Source organism: Tachyglossus aculeatus, chromosome 20 (genome assembly GCF_015852505.1).
Source record: "Tachyglossus aculeatus isolate mTacAcu1 chromosome 20, mTacAcu1.pri, whole genome shotgun sequence".
NCBI classification, from domain to species: Eukaryota; Metazoa; Chordata; class Mammalia; order Monotremata; family Tachyglossidae; genus Tachyglossus; species Tachyglossus aculeatus.
Window position 1 is genome coordinate 26,945,161 of NC_052085.1, and position 24,354 is coordinate 26,969,514.

The 24,354-nt window shown below is 42.0% G+C and overlaps 1 protein-coding gene across 5 annotated transcripts in view; it reads right to left on the bottom strand.

Annotated features, from left to right (window-relative positions):
* The window catches only part of DEUP1 (deuterosome assembly protein 1), a 76,750-nt gene extending 54,335 nt beyond the window's left edge, over positions 1–22,415 (bottom strand). For 3 of the 5 annotated variants that reach the window (XM_038762104.1, XM_038762103.1, XM_038762102.1), the window contains exons 1-5: positions 22,309–22,415; positions 10,663–10,834; positions 6,136–6,231; positions 4,895–5,023; positions 799–912 (exon numbers count right to left, since the gene is read on the bottom strand). In XM_038762104.1, the coding sequence (XP_038618032.1) occupies positions 799–912; positions 4,895–5,023; positions 6,136–6,231; positions 10,663–10,834; positions 22,309–22,415 (618 nt within the window). Of the gene's footprint in view, positions 1–798; positions 913–4,894; positions 5,024–6,135; positions 6,232–7,954; positions 8,057–10,342; positions 10,392–10,662; positions 10,835–22,308 lie in introns of those variants that run through there. The other 2 variants (XM_038762105.1, XM_038762106.1) reach the window with 2 other exon arrangements.
* Between the last annotated feature and the right edge of the window lie 1,939 nt (positions 22,416–24,354).

A 24,354-nucleotide genomic window follows, 5' to 3' on the forward strand; every position in this document is an offset into this window, starting at 1 on the left:
AGTCCCCATTTTACAGATGAGGGAACTGAGGCCCAGAGAAGTTAAGGGACTTGCCCAAAGTCACACAGCTGACAATTGGCAGAGCCGGAATTTGAATCCATGACCTCCGACTCCAAAGCCCGTGCTCTTTCCACTGAGCCATGCTGCTTCTCGTAATACGTTTTTTAAAGTTCAAAAAGGAAGAATTGATGGTTCCCTGGAGCAATGCTCCCATTCTGTTTTGATTGGGAGCATCCCTCTTCCTAATGCGTGAGGAGCTGCCTGTTTGGATTATAAACTCTAGACGCTTCAGGCAGTGAGACAATGGAGGGGCAAACAGCCTTTGGCAACCTCCCCATTTCAGGATTCTGCCATTTTTCATTTGAATGAGTATGAGCCAGTCTGCTCCCAAGTTTAGGACCTTATGTTCACATGCTCACTGAAAGTAAAGATGGTGGTCCCCCAAAAGTCTTGGGGCACACCAGGAAATTTCCCAAGTGACTTCACTATGCTGTGGAAAGCCAACTGGAAGCCGCTCGCTAGATGTTCATTCATTCATTTATTGTCATATTTATTGAGTGCTTACTGTGTGCAAAGCACTGTAGTAAGCACTCGGGAGAGTACACTATAACAATAAACAGATGTTAACTAATAACAAGAATAATTGTGGTACCTGTTGAGGACTTACTATGTGCTAAGCACTGTATGTAGCACAGAAGTAGATTCTTGATAATCAAGTCAGACATAGTCCCTGTCCCACTAGTCATTATATTTTTCCTTTAATTTTCTTTAACCCAGAAATTTGGTGAAGTATTATACCTGAAAGAGATTACATTTCTCAGATAACAGTTTCTGTTGGGCATCCAGAGAAAACAGATAGTGCTGATATAATGTCTCTTGCTTGTCCCATTCCTCTGATTTAGTTTTAAATTCCTAGAGGAAAAAAAATGAACACGAGTTTAATCCAATCAAAGCATTTTGGAAGGCAACTGATTTCCCCAACTGATAACAATACATGCTTAAGCACTGTACTAAGGGCTGGGATAGATACAATATAATAATGATGGTATTTGTTAAGTGCTTACTATGTGCAAAGCACTGTTCTAAGCACTGCGGTGATCAGGTTGTCCCACGTGGGGCTCATAGCCTTAATCCCAATTTTACAGATGAGGTAACTGAGGCACAGAGAAGTTAAGTGACTGGCCCAAAGTCACACAGCTGATAAGTGACAGAGCCGGGATTAGAACCCATGACCTCTGACTCCCAAGCCTAAGCTCTTTCCACTAAGCCATGATGGTTCCTGTCCCACATGGGACTCACGGTGTAAGGGAGAACAGGTATCTGATTCTCATTTTACAGGTGAGAAAACTATCCCTGAGGCCCCACCAGAAAAAGTTCTGGATCTGAGCCTGTGTAATCCCACCTAATTTAGGGGTAAAAGGGTCAAACTTCCACTTACTCAACATAAAAAAGTACTTCAATAAATGTGATTTTGGGAATTATAACTTTTTTTAATGCTACTTCACTCATCAAATTTTCAGAGATGTTAAAAAAAATGAAAAACCGTGACTCCAGAAAATTGTCTTACATTTATTAAAGCATCAATCCTTGTTGAACTAATCAAAGTACCTCTTTAGCTAACATTTCTCTTGAAGTATTTTTTTATCTAAGTAAACTGGTACATAAAAAGTATGCAAATTGCAGAAACTTGTACTGCTTGGAACACTTTTGAAATACATATTATTTAACTGTTTTATCCTAATTGGCGGCTCAGTTTAACCTGGTTAAGTGCTAGAATTCTGGGAGGACACCATCTCTTACCTTCCCCTCTATCTCACACATTCATGTACCATCCAAGCAAAATGACCACTGGCCTGCATTTCTTCCCTTAGTGTATCAAGGAAAACATGATTTCAATTTTAAACCGGGATTGTTGACATTTCACCATTCCTCATGTGCTTTTGCAAAGGAAGTTGTGACAATAAAATGATTCGAATCCACGTGGCAGTTCATCCAAAGGTGGCTTTGACCTTCTGTTCTGCCTTATTTCCAACTGAACTGCCACACTCTGGCCATCACCCTAAACTTTGGAGGGCCCACGATCCTCTTCGACAAGGCTGAATTTTCATTATAGTTCATTAGAAGTTTCCTTGTAGTTCTCAGGCTTTTTTTGCTTGAAAATGCATAAACCTGGGGGACAAGGGAGGTCAGCCTAGGACAGATCTATTCAGCTCCAATGTCCCTTGGGCCTTCACCCTGGACTTTATCTTGCACAAATGTGCCTGTTATATTGTTAGATTGTACTTTCCCAAGCACTTAGGACTGTGCTCTGCACACAGTAAGCGCTCAATAGATATGACCGACCGACTCACGTCCTCCCTCCCCACACAAGCTGGCACTCACCCCTCTTCTATAAGCTTTTAGTTGGAAAGTAGTTATAGTTTTAGTTATAGTTTAGTTCTAGCTTTTAAGCACTTACCGTGTGCAGAGCACCGTACTAATCATTGATATTTATTCAGTGCTTACTATGTGCAGACCACAGTACCAAGCGCTTGGGAGAGTACAATGCAACACAGTTGGTAGTCACGTTTCCAGCCCACAGTGGGCTTACTGAGCATTGGGATAAAATATGCAGGTGGGAATTCGACACAAACCCCGTCCCTCGAGGGATGCACAATCTATGAAGTGTGGGGGAAAATATGGGGTACTTTGCCTTCGCCACCTCCCTGCCACTGTACTGAAAGGGGCCCCGAGTGGAAACCCTGTTCAGTGACTCCTCTGCGAGACGAAAAAGGACTGTTATTGGGGGCTGTTGAAGGGTGGGCAGTGCGCTTTCTTAGTCCAGTGCCTCCTGGCTGGGTCTCGTCCTTACAATAAATTAATTTAACATCACTTTGGTTGATTCTGCGGCCAAACATCAATACCCTGATTTAGAAAGTGAGCAGTACTGCTTAAAGCCAGGAGGCTGAAGCGTTTTATTTATTTCTAGTTCATGAGTTTCTGAGAAAATGCGGTGAAATTTTATTTGTTTTCATTTCATAAATCCATAACTGGCTTTACCAATGGTCTTTAAATTTTAACAGTAGAGTTTAACAGAATTATGGAGAGCTTCCGCATAAATCAAGGCTTCATTACTTTTTGAAATATATGAAGTATTGATAAAGTTAAATCCTATATATCAACAAAATGGCCAAAGCATATTTAGCAGATGGAGGTCTTTGTATTTATCACCCTTCTGTTTGCTGATTTTTACAAATTGGATAATATGAAATGGTTACTGCTAGTGTGAAAATGTTCACCGCTAATTTTAGAGTAGAAATTATGTAATATAAACAAATCTAGGAAATCTGTGGCTATTAAGCAAAAAATAATTTGTATTAATTTCTATTTAGAACAGCCACAGGTTCTAATCTTGGCAGAGCTGACTTAATCATTCATATTTAACTAGTCAGCAGTACTATTATTCAGCCCTTTCCCCAAAGGAAATGAAATCATCTTGGAAAGTTAATTTTCCTCAATACACCACTCACAGATTCCAAGTCTAAGTAATTCAGTGGTTGACAGGGAAAACACAGCTTTCCATTTTTCCATCGAGTTACTGAAGATGTTAGTTTATATATGGATCCCTATGTTTTTCCTTGTGAGAATTACTAATGACATTTTTTCCCTAAAAGATTTCTCAAATTTCTAATTTTTATGCAGTCATAAACTGAAGTCTTAATATTTTCAGGTTTTGCAGGGAAGCCTATATTTTCAGAAGTAGGAAAATTTGGCCCCGCTTTACAAGATGACAGTATGAACTGTTTTAGAAGAGACGGGCAAAAGCACGCTCAGATTGCTTAATTATTTGCCTATAAAATTACAGAAAAGCTCATTCTTAATCAAGGAGTCACCCCATGCAAAGTCTGAGGGAAATAAAAGCCTTATTTCTAGGGCCGGGGGAGGCGAGTGAAAAGATTTCCAATACCCAAACTCAAAGACAGCACTGGTAGACTGCCTTTGTTCCAAGACCTCAGTGACTTATTAAAGTCGGTAGACATGTTCCCTGTCCACCAGGAGTTTACAGTCTAGAGGGGAAGACGGACATTAAAATCAATTAAGGGTAAAGTTCAAAGTGCGTAAGTGACACCGAAGGGAGAGGGAGGGGGGAGAGAAGATAAAGGCTTAATTGGGTAGCACCTCTTGGTTGAGGTTGTGATTTTAAAAAGGCTTTGGAAGTAGGAAGAGTGGTGGCCTGTGTGGATGTACTAATGATCGTATTAATAATTGTGGTATCTGTTAAACGCTTCCCCACAGCACCTGTATATATGTATATATGTTTGTACATATTTGTTACTCTATTTATTTATTTTACTTGTACATGTCTATTCTATTTATTTTATTTTGTTAGTATGTTTGGTTTTGTTCTCTGTCTCCCCCTTTTAGACTGTAAACTCCTGGTGGACCAGTACCACTGTTGGGTAGGGACTGTCTCTATATGTTGCCAAGTTGTACTTCCCAAGCGCTTAGTACAGTGCTCTGCACACAGTAAGCGCTCAATAAATACGATTGATTGATTGACTGATTGATTGAAGCGCCATCAGAAGCTGGGATGATCTCTACAGCAACAGACGGGGAAGCAGTGTGGCCTAGTGGAAAAAGCACCGGCCCTGGGGTCGGAAGGAACTGGGTTCTAATCCGGGCGCTGCCACTTGTCTGTTGTGTGGCTTTGAGCAAGTCATTTCACTTCTCTGTGCCTCAGTTACCGATTTCTGCATGTTAGGCATGACCTGTAGGTATTACTAATATAGCTGCTCTAGGTGCTGTGGCCTCGCATTCTACAAGCCATGCCTAAAGGCTTAACGACATACAATCACAGACCCAAATGAATCGCAAATAAAAACACAAATGGATATTTAAAAAAGGCTAATCTTACCTCCAATTTTCGGTTTAAATTTCCTAATCCAAATGGTGTTTCTTCAGCCAGTGACTTCTCTCTAACAGCACTATCTTGCTTGTCTTGCTGTAATTTCAACTTTTCGTAACTGGCAGTCAGTTTAGAAAACTACCAATAGAGGGGGGGGGAAAATAACAATTTAGTATGCCCGCTTCTTATTTTTGCCTCAACATGGCTGTACTTTAAGCTCATGGCTTTTCAGATTTAAGACATAATTGACAAGTGCAGTAAAGTTTAAATATTCCAATGAATGTACCAGTTATTAAAACTAAATTATTGAAGCCAAACAAGATTCAGGTTTCATATAGATTTGATATTTCATTCATCGTAATTAAGCAGAGATTCACTCCATAGTTTTGCTTTCACATAAGTAGCAATTTCTTATATACAAAACAAGTATTTTTACTTTAGTGCCATCTTGTGTTGAAATTTTTATTTTAATAACCAGATTTAAAGAATGATCAGTTTATAATTTAGGAAAAATGTAGGATTTCCCTTACTTTAAATAATAATAATAATAACTTTGGTATTTTTTAAGCGCTTACTATGTGAAAAGCACTGTTTTAAGCACTGGGGAGGATAAAGGGAGATCAGGTTGTCCCATGTGGGGCTCACAATCTTAATCCCCATTTTACAGATGAGGGAACTGAGGCCCAGAGAAGTTAAGTGACTTGCCCAAAGTCACACAGCTGACAAGTGGTGGAGCCGGGATTTGAACCCATAACCTCTGATTCCCAAGCCCATGCTCTTTCCACTGAGCCACACTGCTTCTCTAAGATAAAGATTCTCTAAGATTCATTTTTAAAGATAAAAATGGCTGAAATATCCATGTTATTTTAATTCCAATGATAGAAATGAAAGTGCTTGTGACGGTTTAAAATGAGATCATTGTTTCTAATTAGCAAGAGTAGTTTAATCCTTTTCTTAATTCCATACCATTTCTGATCTCTGCCTCTCCAACCTTCAGTGAATTGAGTAAAACAAAGATTTCTTTCTTTGCAAATTTACTTATTCAATCTTAACAACGGTGCCTTCACCTGATGCTAAGAAACACACAACCTCTGTGCGTGGAAATAAAACATTTGTGATGGCAAAAGGAGGCCAAGTTTCCACGCTAACCTTGAAACTGGCGCTTAGCACTGTACTCTGCACGCCCAGAGTACTGTGCTAAGCGCTCGATGAATAACGCTGATGGATATACTGCAGACAAATTCCCTTACTTGAGATTTCAGAGTGTGAAGTTCTCCCTGGTACTTCTGACTCATATCGTTGTTACACTTTTCCAGGTGGTTTAGTTTCTGTTGAAGGAGCCCCACCTACATTGAAAATACACAACAAAAACCCTGATTACCGGTGGGGGAACAAGCCACTCGGTCCACTCTCAGTGCATCTTCGCACCCTGCCCAAATCAATCAATCAATCAATCAATCAATTGTATTTATTGAGCGCTTACTGTGTGCAGAGCACTGTACTAAGCGCTTGGGAAGTCCAAGTTGGCAACATATAGAGATAGTCCCTACCCAACAGCGGGCTCACAGTCTAGAAGGGGGAGATGGAGAACAAAACCAAACATCCTAACAAAATAAAATAAATAGAATAGATATGTACAAGTAAAATAAATAAATAAAAATAAATAGAGTAATAAATATGTACAAACATATATACAATCAATCAATCAATCATATTTATTGAGTGCTTACTGTGTGCAGAGCACTGTACTAAGCGCTTGGGAAGTCCAAGTTGGCAACATATAGAGACAGTCCCTACCCAACAGCGGGCTCACAGTCTAGAAGGGGGAGATGGAGAACGAAACCAAACATCCTAAAAAAATAAAATAAATAGAATAGATATGTACAAGTAAAATAAATAAATAAATAAATAGAATAATAAATATGTACAAACATATATACAATCAATCAATCAATCATATTTATTGAGTGCTTACTGTGTGCAGAGCACTGTACTAAGCGCTTGGGAAGTCCAAGTTGGCAACGTATAGAGACAGTCCCTACCCAACAGTGGGCTCACAGTCTAGAAGGGGGAGACAGAGAACAAAATCAAACATACTAACAAAATAAAAATAAATCCCCAGGGAGCTGAGCTGCTGGCACTGGCCGGCTGCTCTGAAGTTGTTTCCTCACCCTCGCTCCTCTCTTGCCACCATCTCTGCCCCCGGGCTCCGAGACCCACCCCGGCAAAACCCCACTACCACTCACCTTTTTCAGAGGAAACAAGATCTTTATAACTGCTGGACGTTGCCCTTTGGCTCTGGGAAGCTATAATAAAGGGCCAAGCACCATGGCAAAATGCAGACTGTATTTCCCTAGAGTTTAGCTTCTAGGGAATACCCTACTCTCAAGGAGTTGTGAGTTCACTTCAGTTTGGCTGTTGGGGAAATCTATGACAGTCTTTGCAAGCATCTGTGATTAGGTGGAAGTTTCTAGCAGGGGAAGGACAAGCTTTAAGAGTATTACAGCTACATATTTCTTTGGAGAGAGGTACTTAGAGCAGAGCATTGCACCCAGAGGTGCTCAATAAATACCCTCCATACTACTTTCACAAGTGTGAATTTTCAGCTATTTCAATACCCACACTGGCTATCCTCTATTAAGACAGGTAATTGAGGGCATATCTGGCTTCAATTTACCTCTTCTAAATTTCTATGGACAGAAATTAACAAACGTTCAGAAGAAAGGTGCAGTTTACATACAAGGGGTAAATGCTCTTATTGTAGTTCTTAAACCAAGACATTAATTTTACTTACAACTCCCCCTGCCCCAAATTTCATTAACACTAATCCATTCTGTGCATGAAATAGGACAGTACCATGTGGTTATATAATGAAACCCCTTTAGCACATGATCATGAGATTTTCAATTACGGATCACAACCTTCTGGAGCTGTGGTTTTAACATTTTCAACCCTTCACGTCAAACACAAACGTTTTGCCCTTTGGGGAGACGCGGTGTTAGAAGCAGCCCCAAATTCAGTGCAGGAAAAACCCCAATTCTGCTCTGGATTCTAACACTTATCTGCTACCTTCACTAAGGCAGAAGTCCTATTGGCATCCTCCAGCTTCATTTAGGCTCCCATCACTTCAATGAGGGCTTTGCCTCAGTAAAGTCTGCAAAGCAGTTCTCACTGCGTAAAGACAACAACAACAAAATAGACTTCAAGAGGGGCATTTGAGGGCAGTTTGCACGATGTTAACTCATCTGTGAACTGATGTTGCCTCAGTCACCTCATCTTTAAAACGGGGATGGAGACTGTGAGCCCCTTGTGGGACAGGGACTGTGTCCAACCCGATTTGCTTATATCTACCCCAGCGCTTAGAACAGTGCTTGACACATAGTAAGCACTTAACAATACCATTATTATTATTATTATGACAGCTTCTGCCTGGAGGGATAGCAGCGAAGCAAACTGGGGAAGAGATGCCCTTGAATTTTCCCTTGCCTCCATTTCTACTGCAAGAAGACAAGGCAAGAAGACAACCACACCCCAAGCACATGAGAAGTTTTGGGTGTCGTTCCAGCTACTCGGTCACAATCCCCTCAGAAAAGGTTATCCTCTTTGTGTCATCATTTCTCCCCAGCCAAATCAGGTACACACAAATCAGGGTTTCTGCTTTTGTTCCGGATTGACTGTACTCCCGGAGTCTTTAGGATGGCCATACCAGACAACCAAAAGCAGCCTTACTGGAAAGAGCACAGGCCTGGAGTCGGAAGACCTGGGTTCTAATTCCGGCTCTGCCAGTTGCCACGGCTGTGTGTCCTTGGGCAAGTCACTTAATTTCTCTGTGCCTTAGTTTCTTCAGTTGTCAAATGGGGATTCAAAACCTGTTTCCCCCCTTACTTTGGCTGTAAGCTCCATGTGGGAAAGGGACTGTGTCCAACCTGATTAACTTGTCTCTTCCCCAGTGCTTAAAACAGTGCTTGACACATAGTAAGTGCATGACAAATACCATAAGTAAAATAAAAATGAATTGTAGTCTCTTTTGAAAAAGGAGTTTTTCTTTCTCTACTCTGGGGTGTCCAATCTCAGGGCAAGCTAGGAGCTGTTCAGTAATAATAGTAATGATGGCATTTATTAAGCACTTACTATGTGCAAAGCACTGTTCTAAGCACTGGGGAGGTTACAAGGTGATCAGGTTGTCCCACGGGGGCTCAAAGTCTTCATCCCCATTTACAGATGAGGTAACTGAGGCACAGAGAAGTTAAGTAACTTGCCCAAACTCATACAGCTGATAAGTGGTGGAGCCCAGGTTTGAACCCATGATCTCTGACTCCAAAGCCCGTGCTCTTTCCACTGAGCCACGCTGCTAGTGATAGTGAGGAGCCCCCTTAACTATCCAAGGGCTCTATACAAAGAATTGCAGTTAGCGGGTTAACCTGACTGGTGCTTCATTTGCATGGAGAGTGAGCACAGAGGTGATAAAAATTTAACTTGGATGCTCCAGGATACTAGAATACCTCAGCTTACTCTCATTAGTCAGGTGGCTCTCCTGAAAAATCTGTCCTCCCTTGCTCTTGGAGACCCAGTCTCCCTAAGCAGGACGTTATGTCTGGGAAAGGCAAATTAAAGGTTTCTCAGTTAATAATACCCTTGGTACCTTTTCTTATTCATAACTTTCCCAACGTTTTTAACAGCAGAGGCTTGCAACCTTGGTACAATTTTGGACTCATTTCTCTCATTTACTTCCCACATTTGGGCTTTTTCTAAGCCTTGCCAGATCTTCCTTCTATATTCCCCAGATCCCTCCGCAGTCCTGGTACAGGTACTCATTACTTCCCAGATGTATTCCTCTAACAGACTCCTTTCTGATCTCTCTGCCTCTAGCATCTCCCTTCTCCAGCCTATCTTTTAGGCAGCTATAGGTGAGGAACAAATCTCCAATTGTTCCCTATGGCTTTACCTGGAAAACAAAGCACTCCTGACCATCAACTTCAAGGGTTGCCATCGGCCGTCTCCTACTTCCCTAACGGCTCCCTTCTCCTGCTACTTCCCCCGGCCCCCCCCACCCCCGCCAGTTCATTTATTCATTCATTCAACTGTATTTACTGAGTGCTTACTGTGTGCAAACCACTGTAAGCTAACTTCTTAATGGTCACTTGCTTACATCTCTCCCACATCTGAGCTCACGCCTTTCCCCTGGCTGGAAATGTCTACAGACTTCCTAAAAATTCACCCCTTCTAGGAGGCAATCCTTGATTAATTCCTCAACCTTCCTGGCAACCACTTCAGCAGTGACCTATTTATCTGTTATTTATTCATTCATTTTTGTCTTCTATTTCTACCTAGTCTCTCATTACCAGTAGTCTCGCTTTCCCATTAAACAAAACCTGAAATTCCAGGAAGGCTTTATACTTGGAAGAGAAAGGACACTTTCTCTCTGAACCCACCCTGCCAAAGCACATAAACACTTACCCTGCCCAACTCCCACGTTATTCAGCATTCCATAATTCAAATACCTTACTGATTTAATTTAATGTACTTTGTCAGTGTTCATTCATTTATTTCTATGCTCTTAATGTATCTGCCTTTTATCCATGTTGTTTCTCTGAGACTGTAATCTCCTAGAGGACAGGAATCACATCAATTTAATTTTCTTTGTAGAGTACCCAGCCCCAAACTATTGGCAGCTGTTTTTGATGATAAATACAGATACTAAAGTATTCTGTGGCAAAAACAAATACTGCTTTTTCAGATCTGAGAAATTAATGCTTTTTAAGGGATGCATTCAGTACCTCTTGATTTTTTTTATCCAAACAGTTGTGTGCATTTGCTATTTCTTGATCTCGAAGATTCAAATCCATCTCCAAAGCTTGCATCTTCCTTTCCCAATCCAGTTTCTTGTTGCTAACCATGATCTTAATTTGTTCCATTAATTCCTGAAGCTCGATTGGACATGGAGAAGTACTAATAATTAAAGCAAGGAAAAAATATGTTTTAAAATGCTGAAATGGGAAAGCGGAAAGAACATTTGTTATTCAACTGATTTAAATAGCTTTCACATTTTCCTGTCATTATTCCCTCAAACAGCTTAAGGGTTGATAGTTGGAAGGCAGTTTTCTCTCAAAACAGTCTCACTTTTGAACAAAACAGATTCATCCCCAGGAAATTTGCAAAATCAGATGAGATGTGGGGCGAGAACTGAGGTCTGCCTTCCAGGGTTCATCCAACTCTGACACATCCCAGAGGGAAGTTAGGAAAAATTTCCACGGATCGGCATGGAAAAAGCATGTAACCGGGAGGTACTCTCTACTCAAACTCTCACTTTGTTTATGCCATGGGGTTCCTGTAGCTAAAAATTGTGCTCTCTTTACATTCTGCCTCCCCACGTTGGATTGTTAGTTTCCCCGAAGGGTGGGAAAACATCCCCCGTCTTTTCTGATCCTTCTTCCTCTGTGCTTGGTACAATACAATACCATACCCATAGCAAGCACTTAGTAAATGATTGATGGTGATCAGGAACGGTGTGCGATAAGAACGGTATAACTTTCTGGATGACAGTGATGACATTTTGATTTCTCCTTTCATGCATTCATTTTACTACTTTTCTTCTTAAATTATTTCCCTTTTCTCAGACAATACAGCTGCTGTGTCAATCTTGAAGTTAATTTTCAAACACTGACTTTAAAGAAAAATCAACACTGAAAATTCAAGTTGATAGAAACAGAAAAGGGAATGGGTAAGGACGGAAATCTGGGTGAAAACTTCACTTCTATGAAGGGGAAACCCAAATCATATGCACTTTATCTGTTTGGGCAGGGAATCCTCGGTGACCAGGAGGATGTTTATGCACAGACAAGCCGTTATCACTGGGATGGGGAGAGCAAGCAGGGCCAGAGACCCTCTACATGTTTCCTACAGTGGAAAGAACTCGAGGTCATGGGCCTTAGAAGCAGCGTGGCTTAGTGGAAAGAGCCCGGGCTTGGGAGTCAGAGGTCATGGGTTCTAATCCCGGCTCTGCCACTTGTCAGCTGTGTGACTTTGGGCAGGCCACTTAACTTCTCTGGGCCTCAGTTACCTCATCTGAAAAATGGGGATTAAGACTGTGAGCCCCAAGTGGGACAATCTAATTACCTTGCATTTACCCCAGTGCTTAGAACAGCGCATGGCACATAGTAATCACTTAACAAATACCATTATTATTATTATTGGCCACTTCCCTGACTAGGAGTTCTACTGCTGCCAATCAGTGGTGTTTATTGAGTGCTTTCTCTGTGCAGAGTACTGTACTAAGCACCTGGGAGATTACAATACAACAGAATTGGTAGACATTCAGTCCATCCTATTTATTGAGCGCTTACTGCGTGCAGAGCACTGTGCTTTTCCCTGCCCAAAAGGAGCTGTGGGGAATAATCAATTATTTAATTACTTGTTAAGAACTTACTAGGTGCCAAGCACTGTTCTAAGCATTGGGGTAGATACAAGCTAATCAGGTTGTCCCATGTTGGGGTCAGTCTTAATCCCCATTTTACAGATGAGGTAACTGAGACACAGGGAAGTTAAGTGGCTTGCCCAAGGTCACACAAGTGACAAGTGGCAGAGTCGGGATTAGAACCCACGTCCTCTGACTCCCAAGCTCATGCTCTTTTCACTAAACCACGCTGCTTCTCAGAATACCCACCCTGAGACCCGGGAGCCCTGATGATTTCTCTGATTTCTGCTGAAAGGTTGAGAGTGGGGATTCCTGTCTTCTGGAACCTTAATAAGAATAATTTTGGAGTGGACGATTCAGGGTGACCTCTGGAAATAAGCTGAAGTCTCCAGTCTCATAAAGCATTAGCAACCCTGCCCAATTTCACATCATCTTCAATGTGATTAGCATTATTATAGATTCCTTGATAAAGGCCCTCAATAAAGGTATTGAACAGAAAGAGCCCCAGGTCTAATCTCTCTGGGACACCTCTCAATATATCCCCCAGGTTGACATCAAGCCATTGATAACTCACTCTCCTTTGGGACAGATCCTGCAGACAGCTGTATTTCCACTAAACAGGGGTAAAAAAGTAATCACTATTTTCCCAACTTATCAGTGAGACTGTCACGTGGGCAGAATCGAAAGCCTTACTGAAATCTAGGTGGTTTATACCTATTGCTTCCCCTTTTCTATGAGGAAATTAAACTGGTCTGATACAATTTTCTTTGCACAGAGTCATACTGGTTTTAAATTATTCAAGGTGGCTGCAAATTTATTGTAGGATGATTGCCGCTAGAAGCCACTAATCTTGCCCAGTGTAGATACATTCTTGACGAAATGAGAAAATGGTCTCCTGGGGAAGGTAATTTTAAGTTGAACTTATTAATTGAGAGTGGGACTCAACTGGAAACTGAGCTGACTGGGCCACCCAGAAAATGAGGAGTGCTAAAAACCACAGAAACTGCTTGGTGACAAACGTTTTTATCTCATGGAAGAGACTTGGCTAAAATTAATCACAGAGTAGAAAGCGTGACAACAAGAGAAGCACACTTTCCCTTGTTTGGATGTAAATAATTCTGAGCCACTAGCAGCAGCATTTATTTAATGCCTACTATGCTCAGAGCACCGTATGAGATACCTGGAAACACACAATGGAAATAAAATACAATTCTTTTCCTTGCATTTTTGTAGTAGGGCTTTTACCCTGGTGTTACCCCTATTCTAGGCAGCTTTGGCTTTATTGCAGAATTTTCCAACTGTTGGCCTTCCAAACAACCTACACCACTCTAGTCTAGTCCTCTAATTATGAGTCCTCTAATCCTCTAGGCTGTAAGGTCCTTATGGGAAGGAAATGTGTCTACCAACTCTGTTGTTTTGTACTTTCCCAAGTGCTTAGTCTAGTGCTCTGCCCACAGAAAGCGCTCAATAACTACCAATGATGGATGTGGATTATTCTACTATGTTTTCCAGTTGCATCACAACTTTAATGTGTATTTTTTAAAAAAATTATTTAGCGAAATAAGGTGTACTTGGAGACCATTTATTCTTCCTGAATTCTTGTTGTACTTTCCCAAACACTTACAAGAGGGCATTACACAGCAGGCCCTCAGTAAATACCAATACTACTACTTCCAATCCTGATAACTTCCTTTACTTTCCTCCTGCGCCAGTTTACTCACTGCTCCCCTCATCTCATCTATCTTGCCGCCAACCTCTTCGCTATGTCCTCCCCCTCGTCTGGAACTCCTTTCCCCTCCATATACGCCAGACCACCAACTCTCTCCATGTTCAAAGCATTATTAAGGTCACATCTTCTCCACGAGGCCTTCCCTGATTAAGCTCTCTTTTCCCCGGTTCCCTCTCCCTTCTGTGTCATCTCTGCACTTCGATCTGTGACCTTTGGACATTTGATATTCATTCATTGAAGTGGTGTGGCTCAGTGGAAAGAGCACGGGCTTGGGAGCCAGAGGTCATGGGTTCTAATTCCAACTCTGCCATTCGTCAGCTGTGTGACTTTGGGCGAATCACTTAACTTCTCTCGGCCTCAGTTCCCTCATCTGTAAAATGAGGATTAAGACTGTGAGCCCCACGTGGGGCAACCGGATCACCTTTTTTCCCCCCCCCCCCCCCCAGTGCTTAGAACAGTGCTTCACATAGTAAGCGCTTAACAAATACCATCATTATTATCCCACCCCAAGCCCCACAGCCCTTATGTACATATATTTACATTATTTATTCTAAATCACTTATTTATTCATATCAATGTCTTTCTTCTCCTCTAGTCAGTAAGCTCGTTATGGGCAGGGAATGTACCTGCTAATTCTACTGTGCTGTACACTTCTAAGCACTTAGAGCAGTGCTCTGCACATAGTAAGCACTCAATAAATAACACTGATTGATTGATTTCCTGCAGTGCCAACTAAAATAACATAAAACAAATGGAACTACTTTAAAATTCCTAAATATATTAATCATATATTTTACAGGATCAGGAAATAAATGAAGAACATTATGAATTTAACACTAGTGATAGGGAAATAACGTTTAAAGGTTATGGTAGAAGGGCAGTTAGGATGGAGTGTAGACCTAACCATCTTGAATCCCAGTATGGAGAGTCACATTTAAATCTTGCCCTGCTGGAGTTCTTTGAAAATATTATCATCGTGGGAGATAAGGAGATTTGGGGAATGAACTACACTTAGAGTCTTAGAAAGCATTTAACAAGATTTTATGTGAGAGATCAATAGCCTTACTAAGAGTCCCAGAACAAAAGGTAAAAAGAAGCACCTTGGGAAAAAAAGACAACTGCAGGAGGTAAAGGAAAGACTTCGATAAAAGCTTTTTAAAGTTGGCAAAGTCAGTTTAGAAGAGCTTGGCTCATCTCATGTGTGTACACTCGTGCGTACATTTATGGAGGGTAGGAAAAGTGTCTTTTCAGTGCCAACTCATTCTGGCTGAGACTTCTGCAATTCCATTTTCATTGAAGATATCAGTGGTGCCTATTTTTTTAAATGTGATATTTGTTAAGTACCTACTACATGCTAGGCACTGTTCTAAGTGCCAGGCAAGTTAATCAGGTTGGACACAGTCCCTGTCCTACAAGGGGCTCAAACTCTTAATCCCCATTTCAGCAATGAAATCCCCATTTTAGACCGAAGAAATGAAGTGATTTGTCCAAGGTCACACAGCAGACATGTGGGCTAGAACCCACATCCTTCTGATTCCCAGGCCGGTGCTCTATCGACTAGGCCGTACTGTTTCTCAAAGCATTTTATAGTGGTGGGCATAGCAATGAACTCTGGCATGACATCAAGAACAGAGCAAATCACAAGGAAAGAGACAAAGAGGCAAAACAGAAAACAACACCAGGACAATGCAAATGTTAAACACAACACAAAAAGGGACAAACTTCTTCTTTGCCCGAAGTGGCCGGGACAGAGTATCCCGCACTGGCCTTTCTCTCTCTCTCTCTTTCTCTCTCTTCCTCTTTCACACGCGCACACACTCAGAGGACTTCACCATCAGTGGTGTCTTCTTAAAGACAACTATACATTTAATATGGGTCTCTGCAGAGAAAAATGTCACACTGAATTACCTTTAAACAACTTACCCCCAACCCAGTTTATTCCCACTGAACCAAAGCTGGCGATAGGGCAATTTTTCCATAACATGAGGTTTCTTTCAAGAATAGTCACTGCATTTTAGAAGAAATGACTAAATTATAACTTTCGAAGTAGAAGCTCGGGGAAGTCTTCTTGGACAAGCCGATTGGCTCATGATGATGTCACGTCTTAATTAGCCAAATAGCAAGATAGCTGAACCCCAGGAGAATTCGCACAGAGCTCACGGTTTTCTGCTCTAATTAGTTGTGTGTTGCCTGCATGTGCTTCCACGCTTCAGCACCTAGTTCTCAGCTCCTAGGTGGAAACTGAAGCATGTCTAATGCTGAGATTTGGAGGCTGCAGAATATTAAAATGATGGTTCCTTGGCCAGGCTAATGGCATTAGGCTTCTAGTGAAGTCTTTTAAAATATCCAAGGACCAGAGACCTCATTCTTACCAGAGCTCAGATTAATTTACAGTAGATTAATTTGTTGAGAACACAACTAGTATTTTCCATTCTCGGTTTGCTTAAATTTCTGCTCTTTGAATTTATAAGGAAGTATTTTCTGAGTTCTCCCAGGGTGCTTAGCTGTAAATTACTACTGAACTATTGATTCGCTAAACTCCCCAGGACAATTTATCACTGTACATTATGCTTCTGTTGTTCATGTTCTTATGTTATTTTTTCTGGTTTTATGCTTCAATTCTTTGTGCTTACTATTCATTTGTATTCCTCCACTAAACTGCAAGTTCTTCAAGGTTAGGGTCCGAGTCTTGTCTTTCTTTTCAAATCGCTTTTGGCACAAGCTCACTGCTGTACCCATGAAAATTCCAACATAATTGCAATTAATGTGAAATCTGCAATATCTTATGCCCAAAAATCTAAATTCAAAGGTATTAAAAGAAGCAGCAATAAATATGAAACGGGTATAAGAAATTCAAGAAGAGAGATTTTGATCCTTTAATTTTCCTTACAGTACACTCGGTTGTAACATTCGTGAAAGAATTCGGTATCTAGGCAGTCATTTGCCAGTAATATAATAAGATTCTGGACTTTTATGCAGATGTTAATGACCTAATGAAAGGAGTCAATGGGCTTGCCAACTTTTAAGCATTCTTTTTATTGTGTGGTCTTTTATATATCAGACTCAGATAAAAAGTGATGATCACAAAACATTGAGTTATACTCTTATTGCCTATGTCTGTCATGAAGCATTCTAAGTAATTAAGCAGGTCTTTTAAAACACTTCTAAATAATTAATTTCATTTTGTTCCCTCTTACTAATCATTCGCTAGTGCCATGTATTATTAATAATTGATAATACTCCATTATACCATGCCTCTTATGAGATCAAAACTCATTACAAACAGTATCTCAATTAACTACACAATGTTCCTTGAGGTAAGTGGACTTTTTTTTTAAAAAAAAATTGTTTATCAAGAAGTAATTTAATACTGTAGACCATGAAACTTAGACTAGGCCTTAAGTATATTCTTGAGGCCTGAATAAAAATGGAATATTCTATCCCTGGGAGGGAGAAGCTGGGCAATGATAATGGATAACTGGATACCTGAATATAGTTTACCAGGTGCCTATTCTTCAATATTTATTGTGTGACCTTGGTCTTCAATATTTATTGCGTGATCTTGGGCAAGTCACTTTACCTCTCTGGCCCTCAGTTTCCTCAACTGTAAAATGGGGATAAGAAAGGTTGTGGACCTCATCAATCAATCAATCAATCATATTTATTGAGCGCTTACTGTGTGTAAAGCACTTACTAAGTGCTTGGGAAGTACAAGTTGGCAACATATAGAGACAGTCCCTACGCAACAACGGGCTCACAGTCTAAAAGGGGGAGACAGAGAACAAAACCAAACATACCAACAAAATAAAATAAATAGAATAGATATGTACAAGTAAAATAAATAAATAAATAAATAGAGTAATAAATATGTACAAACATATATACATATATACAGGTGCTGTGGGGAAAGGAAGGGACCTCATCATCATCATCATCATCAATCGCATTTATTGAGCACTTACTGTGTGCAGAGCACTGTACTAAGCGCTTGGGAAGTCCAAGTTGGCAACATATAGAGACAGTCCCTACCCAACAGTGGGCTCACTGTCTAAAAGGGGGAGACAGAGAACAAAACCAAACATACCAACAAAATAAAATAAATAGAATAGATATGTACAAGTAAAATAAAATAATAAATAAATAGAGTAATAAATATGTACAAACATATTCACATATATACAGGTGCTGTGGGGAAGGGAAGGGACCTCATGAGTCTAGACTGTAAACTCATATGGGCAAGGAACGTATGTCTGTTAATTCTGCTTCATTGTTCTCTCCCAGGACCTTAATACAGTGCTCTGCACAGAGTAAGTGCTCAATAAATACGTCTGATTGACTGACAGGGACTGTGTCCAATCTGATCACCTTGCATCTGCCCCTGCTTGGTACACAGTAAGCACTTAAATGCATGCCACAATTGTGATGACTTGTGAGTGTCCACCATGTGTTTGTTCTAGCCCTAGACAAGCATTTCCAATTAGCTGTACCTTAAGGGTGGTCGTATCTATCCTTCCATTTAGCTAAACCCCTCTATTAGTGACCCTCACGTTCCCACGTTGGGCAAGATTTGTGATTGCTGTGCCTGGGCCATAGCTCCTACTGAATCCTGGGCTACAGAGAACATTGCCACCCAGCACTGTGTCAGCCTAGACTGAATCGACAGCACAGTGAATGAGGAGGATTTCTGAACTGAGCAAGCATGAAATCTCTGTCCAAAAGCCTCCATTCTGCTGCCCCTGCCTACAGATAATGTTGCTACTGATGCCAGTTTACTAGTTTTGATGTCTTTCTGCCCCCTTCTAGACTGTGAGCTCGTTGTGGGCAGGGACTGTCTCTGTTGCTGAACTGTACTTCCCAAGTGCTCAGTACAGTGCTCTGCGCGCAGTCAATTTGACTCCTTCGAGTAGTTCACCAAGATCCCCAGACTCAGTCCCACCTGTCCTCATCGCCCACTCCCTTCTGCATCTCCTTGACTTGCTCCCTTTGCTCTTCCCCCCTCCCAGCCCCATAGCACTTATGTAGCTATCACTAATTTTATTTATTTGAATTGTGATCTCCCCCGCCCCCCCCCCCCCCTTCTAGACTGTAAGTTCGTTGTGGGCAGGGAATGTCACTGTTTATTGTTGTATTGTACTTTCCCAAGCGCTTAGTACAGTGCTCTGCACATAATAAGCACTCAATAAATACGACTGAATGAATCCTAAAGCTATCCCACGATTCTATGATCAACAAAATGCACAATTTAAGTGGCCTTGACCCTTTTCCCCATCACCCTTGGAGTACATCTGAGCTGGGGGTAGGGTGGGGGGATTCATTCATTCATTCATTCATTCAATCGTATTTATTGAGTGCTTACTGTGTGCAGAGCACTTGGGAAGTACAAGTTGGCAACAAAAAGAGACGGTCCCTACCCAACAACGGGGTCACAGTCTAGAAGGGGGATAAGACCTGGGTCTTACCCTGTTCAAGTGTTCTATGCTGCCATGCCTGAGGTTGTAACAAAGTACCTAGAAACTAATGTTTCCAATACAACTGGCTACAAATCATCCAGGAGCTGCTGTAACCTGAAGTCAACATCTTTATGGCCATTCCACAAGATGACACACCCAAGATTATGAACTGCATAGCAGAGTCCGTTTAGCACCTCGAGCGGGCAATAATAATGATGGTATTTGTTAAGTGCTTACTATATGTCAAGCACTGTTCTAAGAAACCTGAATAATAATAATAATGATGATGGGATTTGTTAAGCACTTACTATGTGCCAAGCACTATTCTAAGGGCTGGGGGAGATACAAGGTCATCAGGTTGTCCCACATGGGGCTCACAGTCATAATCCCCATTTTACAGATGAGGTAACAGGCCCAGAGAAGTTAGGTGACTTGCCCAAAGTCACACAGCTGACAAGTGGCGGAGCCAGGGTTAGAACCCACGACCTCTGACTCCCAAACCCGGGCTCTTTCCACGAAGCCATGCTGAAGAAGACAGAAGTTATGCACCAGCCTGGATCAGAGAAACTCTTCACCCAAACCAAAGATTTTCACCAGCAACACCGAGCTGAACGCTATCACTGCATTGTACCAGGATGTGGAAAACAGAATCCAAAAGGCCAGTGTGGCTCTGTAAAGAATGGAAGCAACCCTTCAATGATCAGAAATCCTTCCATTATTATGAGTATCCGTTACATAGACTATCACCTGGATTGGCCCCCTCACACACCCAACATCCACTCACGAAGAATCTGCTTCATCAGCCAGAGCAGGGGGTGTGGAGGGAAAGCGGGGATTGTTGGGACTGTGTCTGCTTGCGGTCCCTCCTCTGTTACTGCCCCAACTGATCACAGAGCTGTGCATTGTGGAGCCAAGAAGAGGGAACTTCCAGTCAACACGGGGACATGGGATTTCATGGGAGTTGTGTTGTCTTGGTGATAAACACCTTGGTTTCTCAATCAATAAATCCATCAGTGGTATTTATTGAGCGCTTACTACGTGCAGGGCACTGTACTAAGCGCTTGGGGGAGTACAATACAAACATAATTGGCAGGCACCCTCACCCTCAGCCCCACACACTTAGGTCCACATCCTTAATAATAATAAGGATGGTATTTGTTAAGAGCTTACTATGTGCTAAGCACTGTTCTAAGTGCTGGGGTAGATACAAGGTAATCAGGTGGTCCCACATGAGGCTCACAGTCTTAATCCCCATTTTACAGATGAGGGAACTGAGGCACAGAGAGGTTAAGTGACTTGCCCAAGGTCACACAGCAGACAAGTGACGGAGACGAGATTAGAACCCACGACCTCTGACTTCCAAGCCCAGGCTCTTTCCACTAAGCCACGGTGCTGCTTCCCCTATCTGGAATTATTTTAAAGTCTGTCTACTCCAGTAGACTGGGAATTCCTTGAGGGCAGGGATCTCATCTACCCTGGCACCTAGTAAGTGCTTAACAAATACCCATAATTATTATTAGTAGTATTGTTTACCAACCTCTTAGAAAGTGCTGGATAAATTCCACTGATTGATTGACTGTTAGCACTGAGGCCTGAGAAAGGGGCTGGAGAAGAAGGATGTGACTATACTCCCAAGCCCAGCCCATGTGGGCCCCAGCCTCTCTGGTTGACCCAAAGGATGTTCCCTTTGGATGGCCAGGGGAGTGCGGATGGTGCTGCCCCTCACATCTCCATTTCTCTAAGTCAGGAATACATTCTCTACAGCCAAAGACCTGTATCATTAAGAGCTTGCTACAATGAAGCTGTCTGAAAAACAACTTGCTCTAACACAGCTATTTTCTTATCTTTCGCATGTTTGATTTGAGGTTGCCCTTTTTTCTACTGGTTATAATGCCCTTACAACCCATCCTAATTATATTGAGGCTTCCTTTGTATCAATTTAGGGGAGTCTGAGGCTGTTAAAATTCACTCTGGAAATCTGAGATTAATATTTAATCTCTGTATATATGTATATATGTTTGTACATGTTTATTACTCTATTTATTTATTTTACTTGTACATATCTATTCTATTTATTTTATTTTGTTAGTATGTTTGGTTTTGTTCTCTGTCTCCCCCTTTTAGACTGTGAGCCCACTGTTGGGTAGGGACTGTCTCTATATGTTGCCAACTTGTACTTCCCAAGCGCTTAGTACAGTGCTCTGCACACAGTAAGCGCTCAATAAATACGATTGATGATGATATTTAAAATGCACTACACTTGTCTCAAATGACAATCATCTAAAGATAAGCAATTTTCCCATTGTTATCATGAGTTATCATGTTTAACCAAGTGTGATGATCTCAAGAAGTATTTTCCTCTCCCTTTGACATCTGTTAGATACATCTGTTATAGCAGGTTTGCTCTGTATTTTTAAGAAAACCCAAACATTTTCTTTTTAAACTGAAATCTTGTAACTTTTTCCCTCAAGAGAGGTAGTGTGGGTATGAGCCTGCAACTTGCATTCTTTTTTTTAACATGCTCCTTTAGATATGAATGCTAAAACCCAGTCTGAAGTCTCAACTAAATTAATGAAATCCAGTTCAGGATAAAAAAAAAAAAAATGTTCCCAGACAGAAACAATGAATGCCAAGTTTCAGCTCTAACTGAATTTGGGAAAATACCCAAGGGAACCACTTATGGATCCTTATTTAGCTGGCCTTTTAGATGCTTGAAAATGCATGTAATTTTACCCAGAAAAGTTTCTCTTCATACAAGTTTCAAAACATAGATAACCCAAACTGAAAATACACAAAGTTCCCCCACTGAAATAAACTGGTCAGCACTTACCTGTTGCTGTAAGATCTTGTTTCTCCATCTCCACATTCTGCCCCATTCATATTTCTTGATATTTTAATTTGTCTAGGAAGAAACCTAGCTGTGTACAGTGTCTGCATTACCATTGTCTCCCTAGACCTTTTCTCTGTACTGAAAACATTGATGCAACTGATGTGATTTTACTGTGTGGATCTGCCAGCCTCATTACCTCGGCACTGAACTCAACTATGCCGAATCCACCCTCTACTGTTGAACTGCAAAAAGCTAAATTGGTGTTCTCAACTTTCAGTTGATGGTGGTTTATCTTTATTTAAGGGACATGCACCCCTTTTCCATTTTACTTCTATTGTGGAGAACGACCACATGGCAAGAAGCCCAGTGGGAAGAGCATGGGCCCAGGAGGGAGAGAACCTGGATTCTAATTCTGGCTTTGCCACTTTGCTCTGTGACCTTTGGCAAGTCACTTAACTTCTCTGTGCCTCCATTACTTCAGCTGTCAAATGAGAATTAAGACTGTGAGCCCCAAGTGGGATATGGACTGTGTCCTACCTAATTAGCTGTATCGACTCCAGTGCTTAGTACAGTGCCTGGCACAGAGTAAGTGCTTAACTACCATTAAAAAGGAAAGAAACAAACAAAAAACAGCAGGTAGACTGGCGGTCTGCCAATTGTCAGTTTAAATCTGTTGCCCCAATCTCATCTGTGCCGAGAAAAGAAATCTGACACCTCCTAAATGCCACTCTTGGCAAATCTCCTAACCTAGCTGGGAAAGAGAGTTGAGGGTTGGTAGAGGGAGGAGAGATTAGGGCTGGGGTCTCCCTCCTGCTCTCTGGCAGAAGGGTCCATTTGCTCTTTTTTTAAAACCGGGGATCATCCGAAAGGCTGATCTCAGCCTTATCTCAGGGGATGGAGAGGATCCCCACTAAGATAATAATAATAATAATAATAATAATGGCATTTATTAAGCACTTACTATGTGCAAAGCACTGTTCTAAGTGCTGGGGAGGTTACAAGGTGATCAGGTTGTCCCTTGGGGGGCTCACAGTCTTAATCCCCATTTTACAGATTTGTTAACTGAGGCACAGAGAAGTTAAGTGACTTGCCCAAAGTCACACAGCTGGCAATCGGCAGAGCTGGGATTTGAACCCATGACCTCTGACTCCAAAGCCCGTGCTCTTTCCACTGAGCCACGCTGCTTCTCTAATGATGTAATGAGATATATGAGATAATGAGAGTCTCATGGGAGAATATATGGGAAAAGCTTTCAAGTTCTCCAGAAAAAGGCTAGAGTGGGCAATGTAGCAAGAAAAGGAGGAGAAAGAACAGGAAGAAGCACGGCCTAGTGGATGGAGCACAGGCCCGGGAGTCAGAAGGATCTGGGTTCTAATCCCGGCTCTGCCACTTGTCTGCTGTGTGACCTTGGGCAAGTCACCTCTCTTCTCTGGGCTACAGTTCCTTCATCTGTAATATGGGGATGAAGACTGTGCAAATGGGGATTAAGAGTGTGAGCCCCGTGTGGGACAGGGGCTGGGTCCAACTTGATTAGCTTGTATCTACCGTGCTTGGCACATAGTAAGCGCTTAACAAATACCATTATTATTATCTACCCCGGTTTTTAGAACAGTGCTTGACACATAGTAAGCACTTAACAAATACAAATTGGTAAGAAGAGGTGCGAGGAGGAAGGAAAAGAGGCCAAGGAGGTGGGAGAGAGGAAGGGACAGGGGAGGAAAATGGGATTCTGGAACTCGGTCCACCCGTTCCAACCCCTGCCTCGGCTGCTCAATCCAAGATCCACAGTGAGGGGGGACTCCGGGCTCCTTCGTGACCCCCTGGCCCTCCCATCCCCGGGGGTCGCCTGCATCCTCAGGGAAGGGAGCCCGGGTTAGAGGGGTGGGAGAGGGCGATTACCTTGGCTGCGGCGGGGCTGTGGGCTGTGGGGAGGCTGAGGGTGGTATGTCGGGGCTGGCGGGGCCGCCGGGGGGGGGGGGACCCGCCCCACCCGTTACCTCGCTGCGCCCGGGGGGCGGCCCGCCCAGCCCTGCGCTGCCCCGGTTG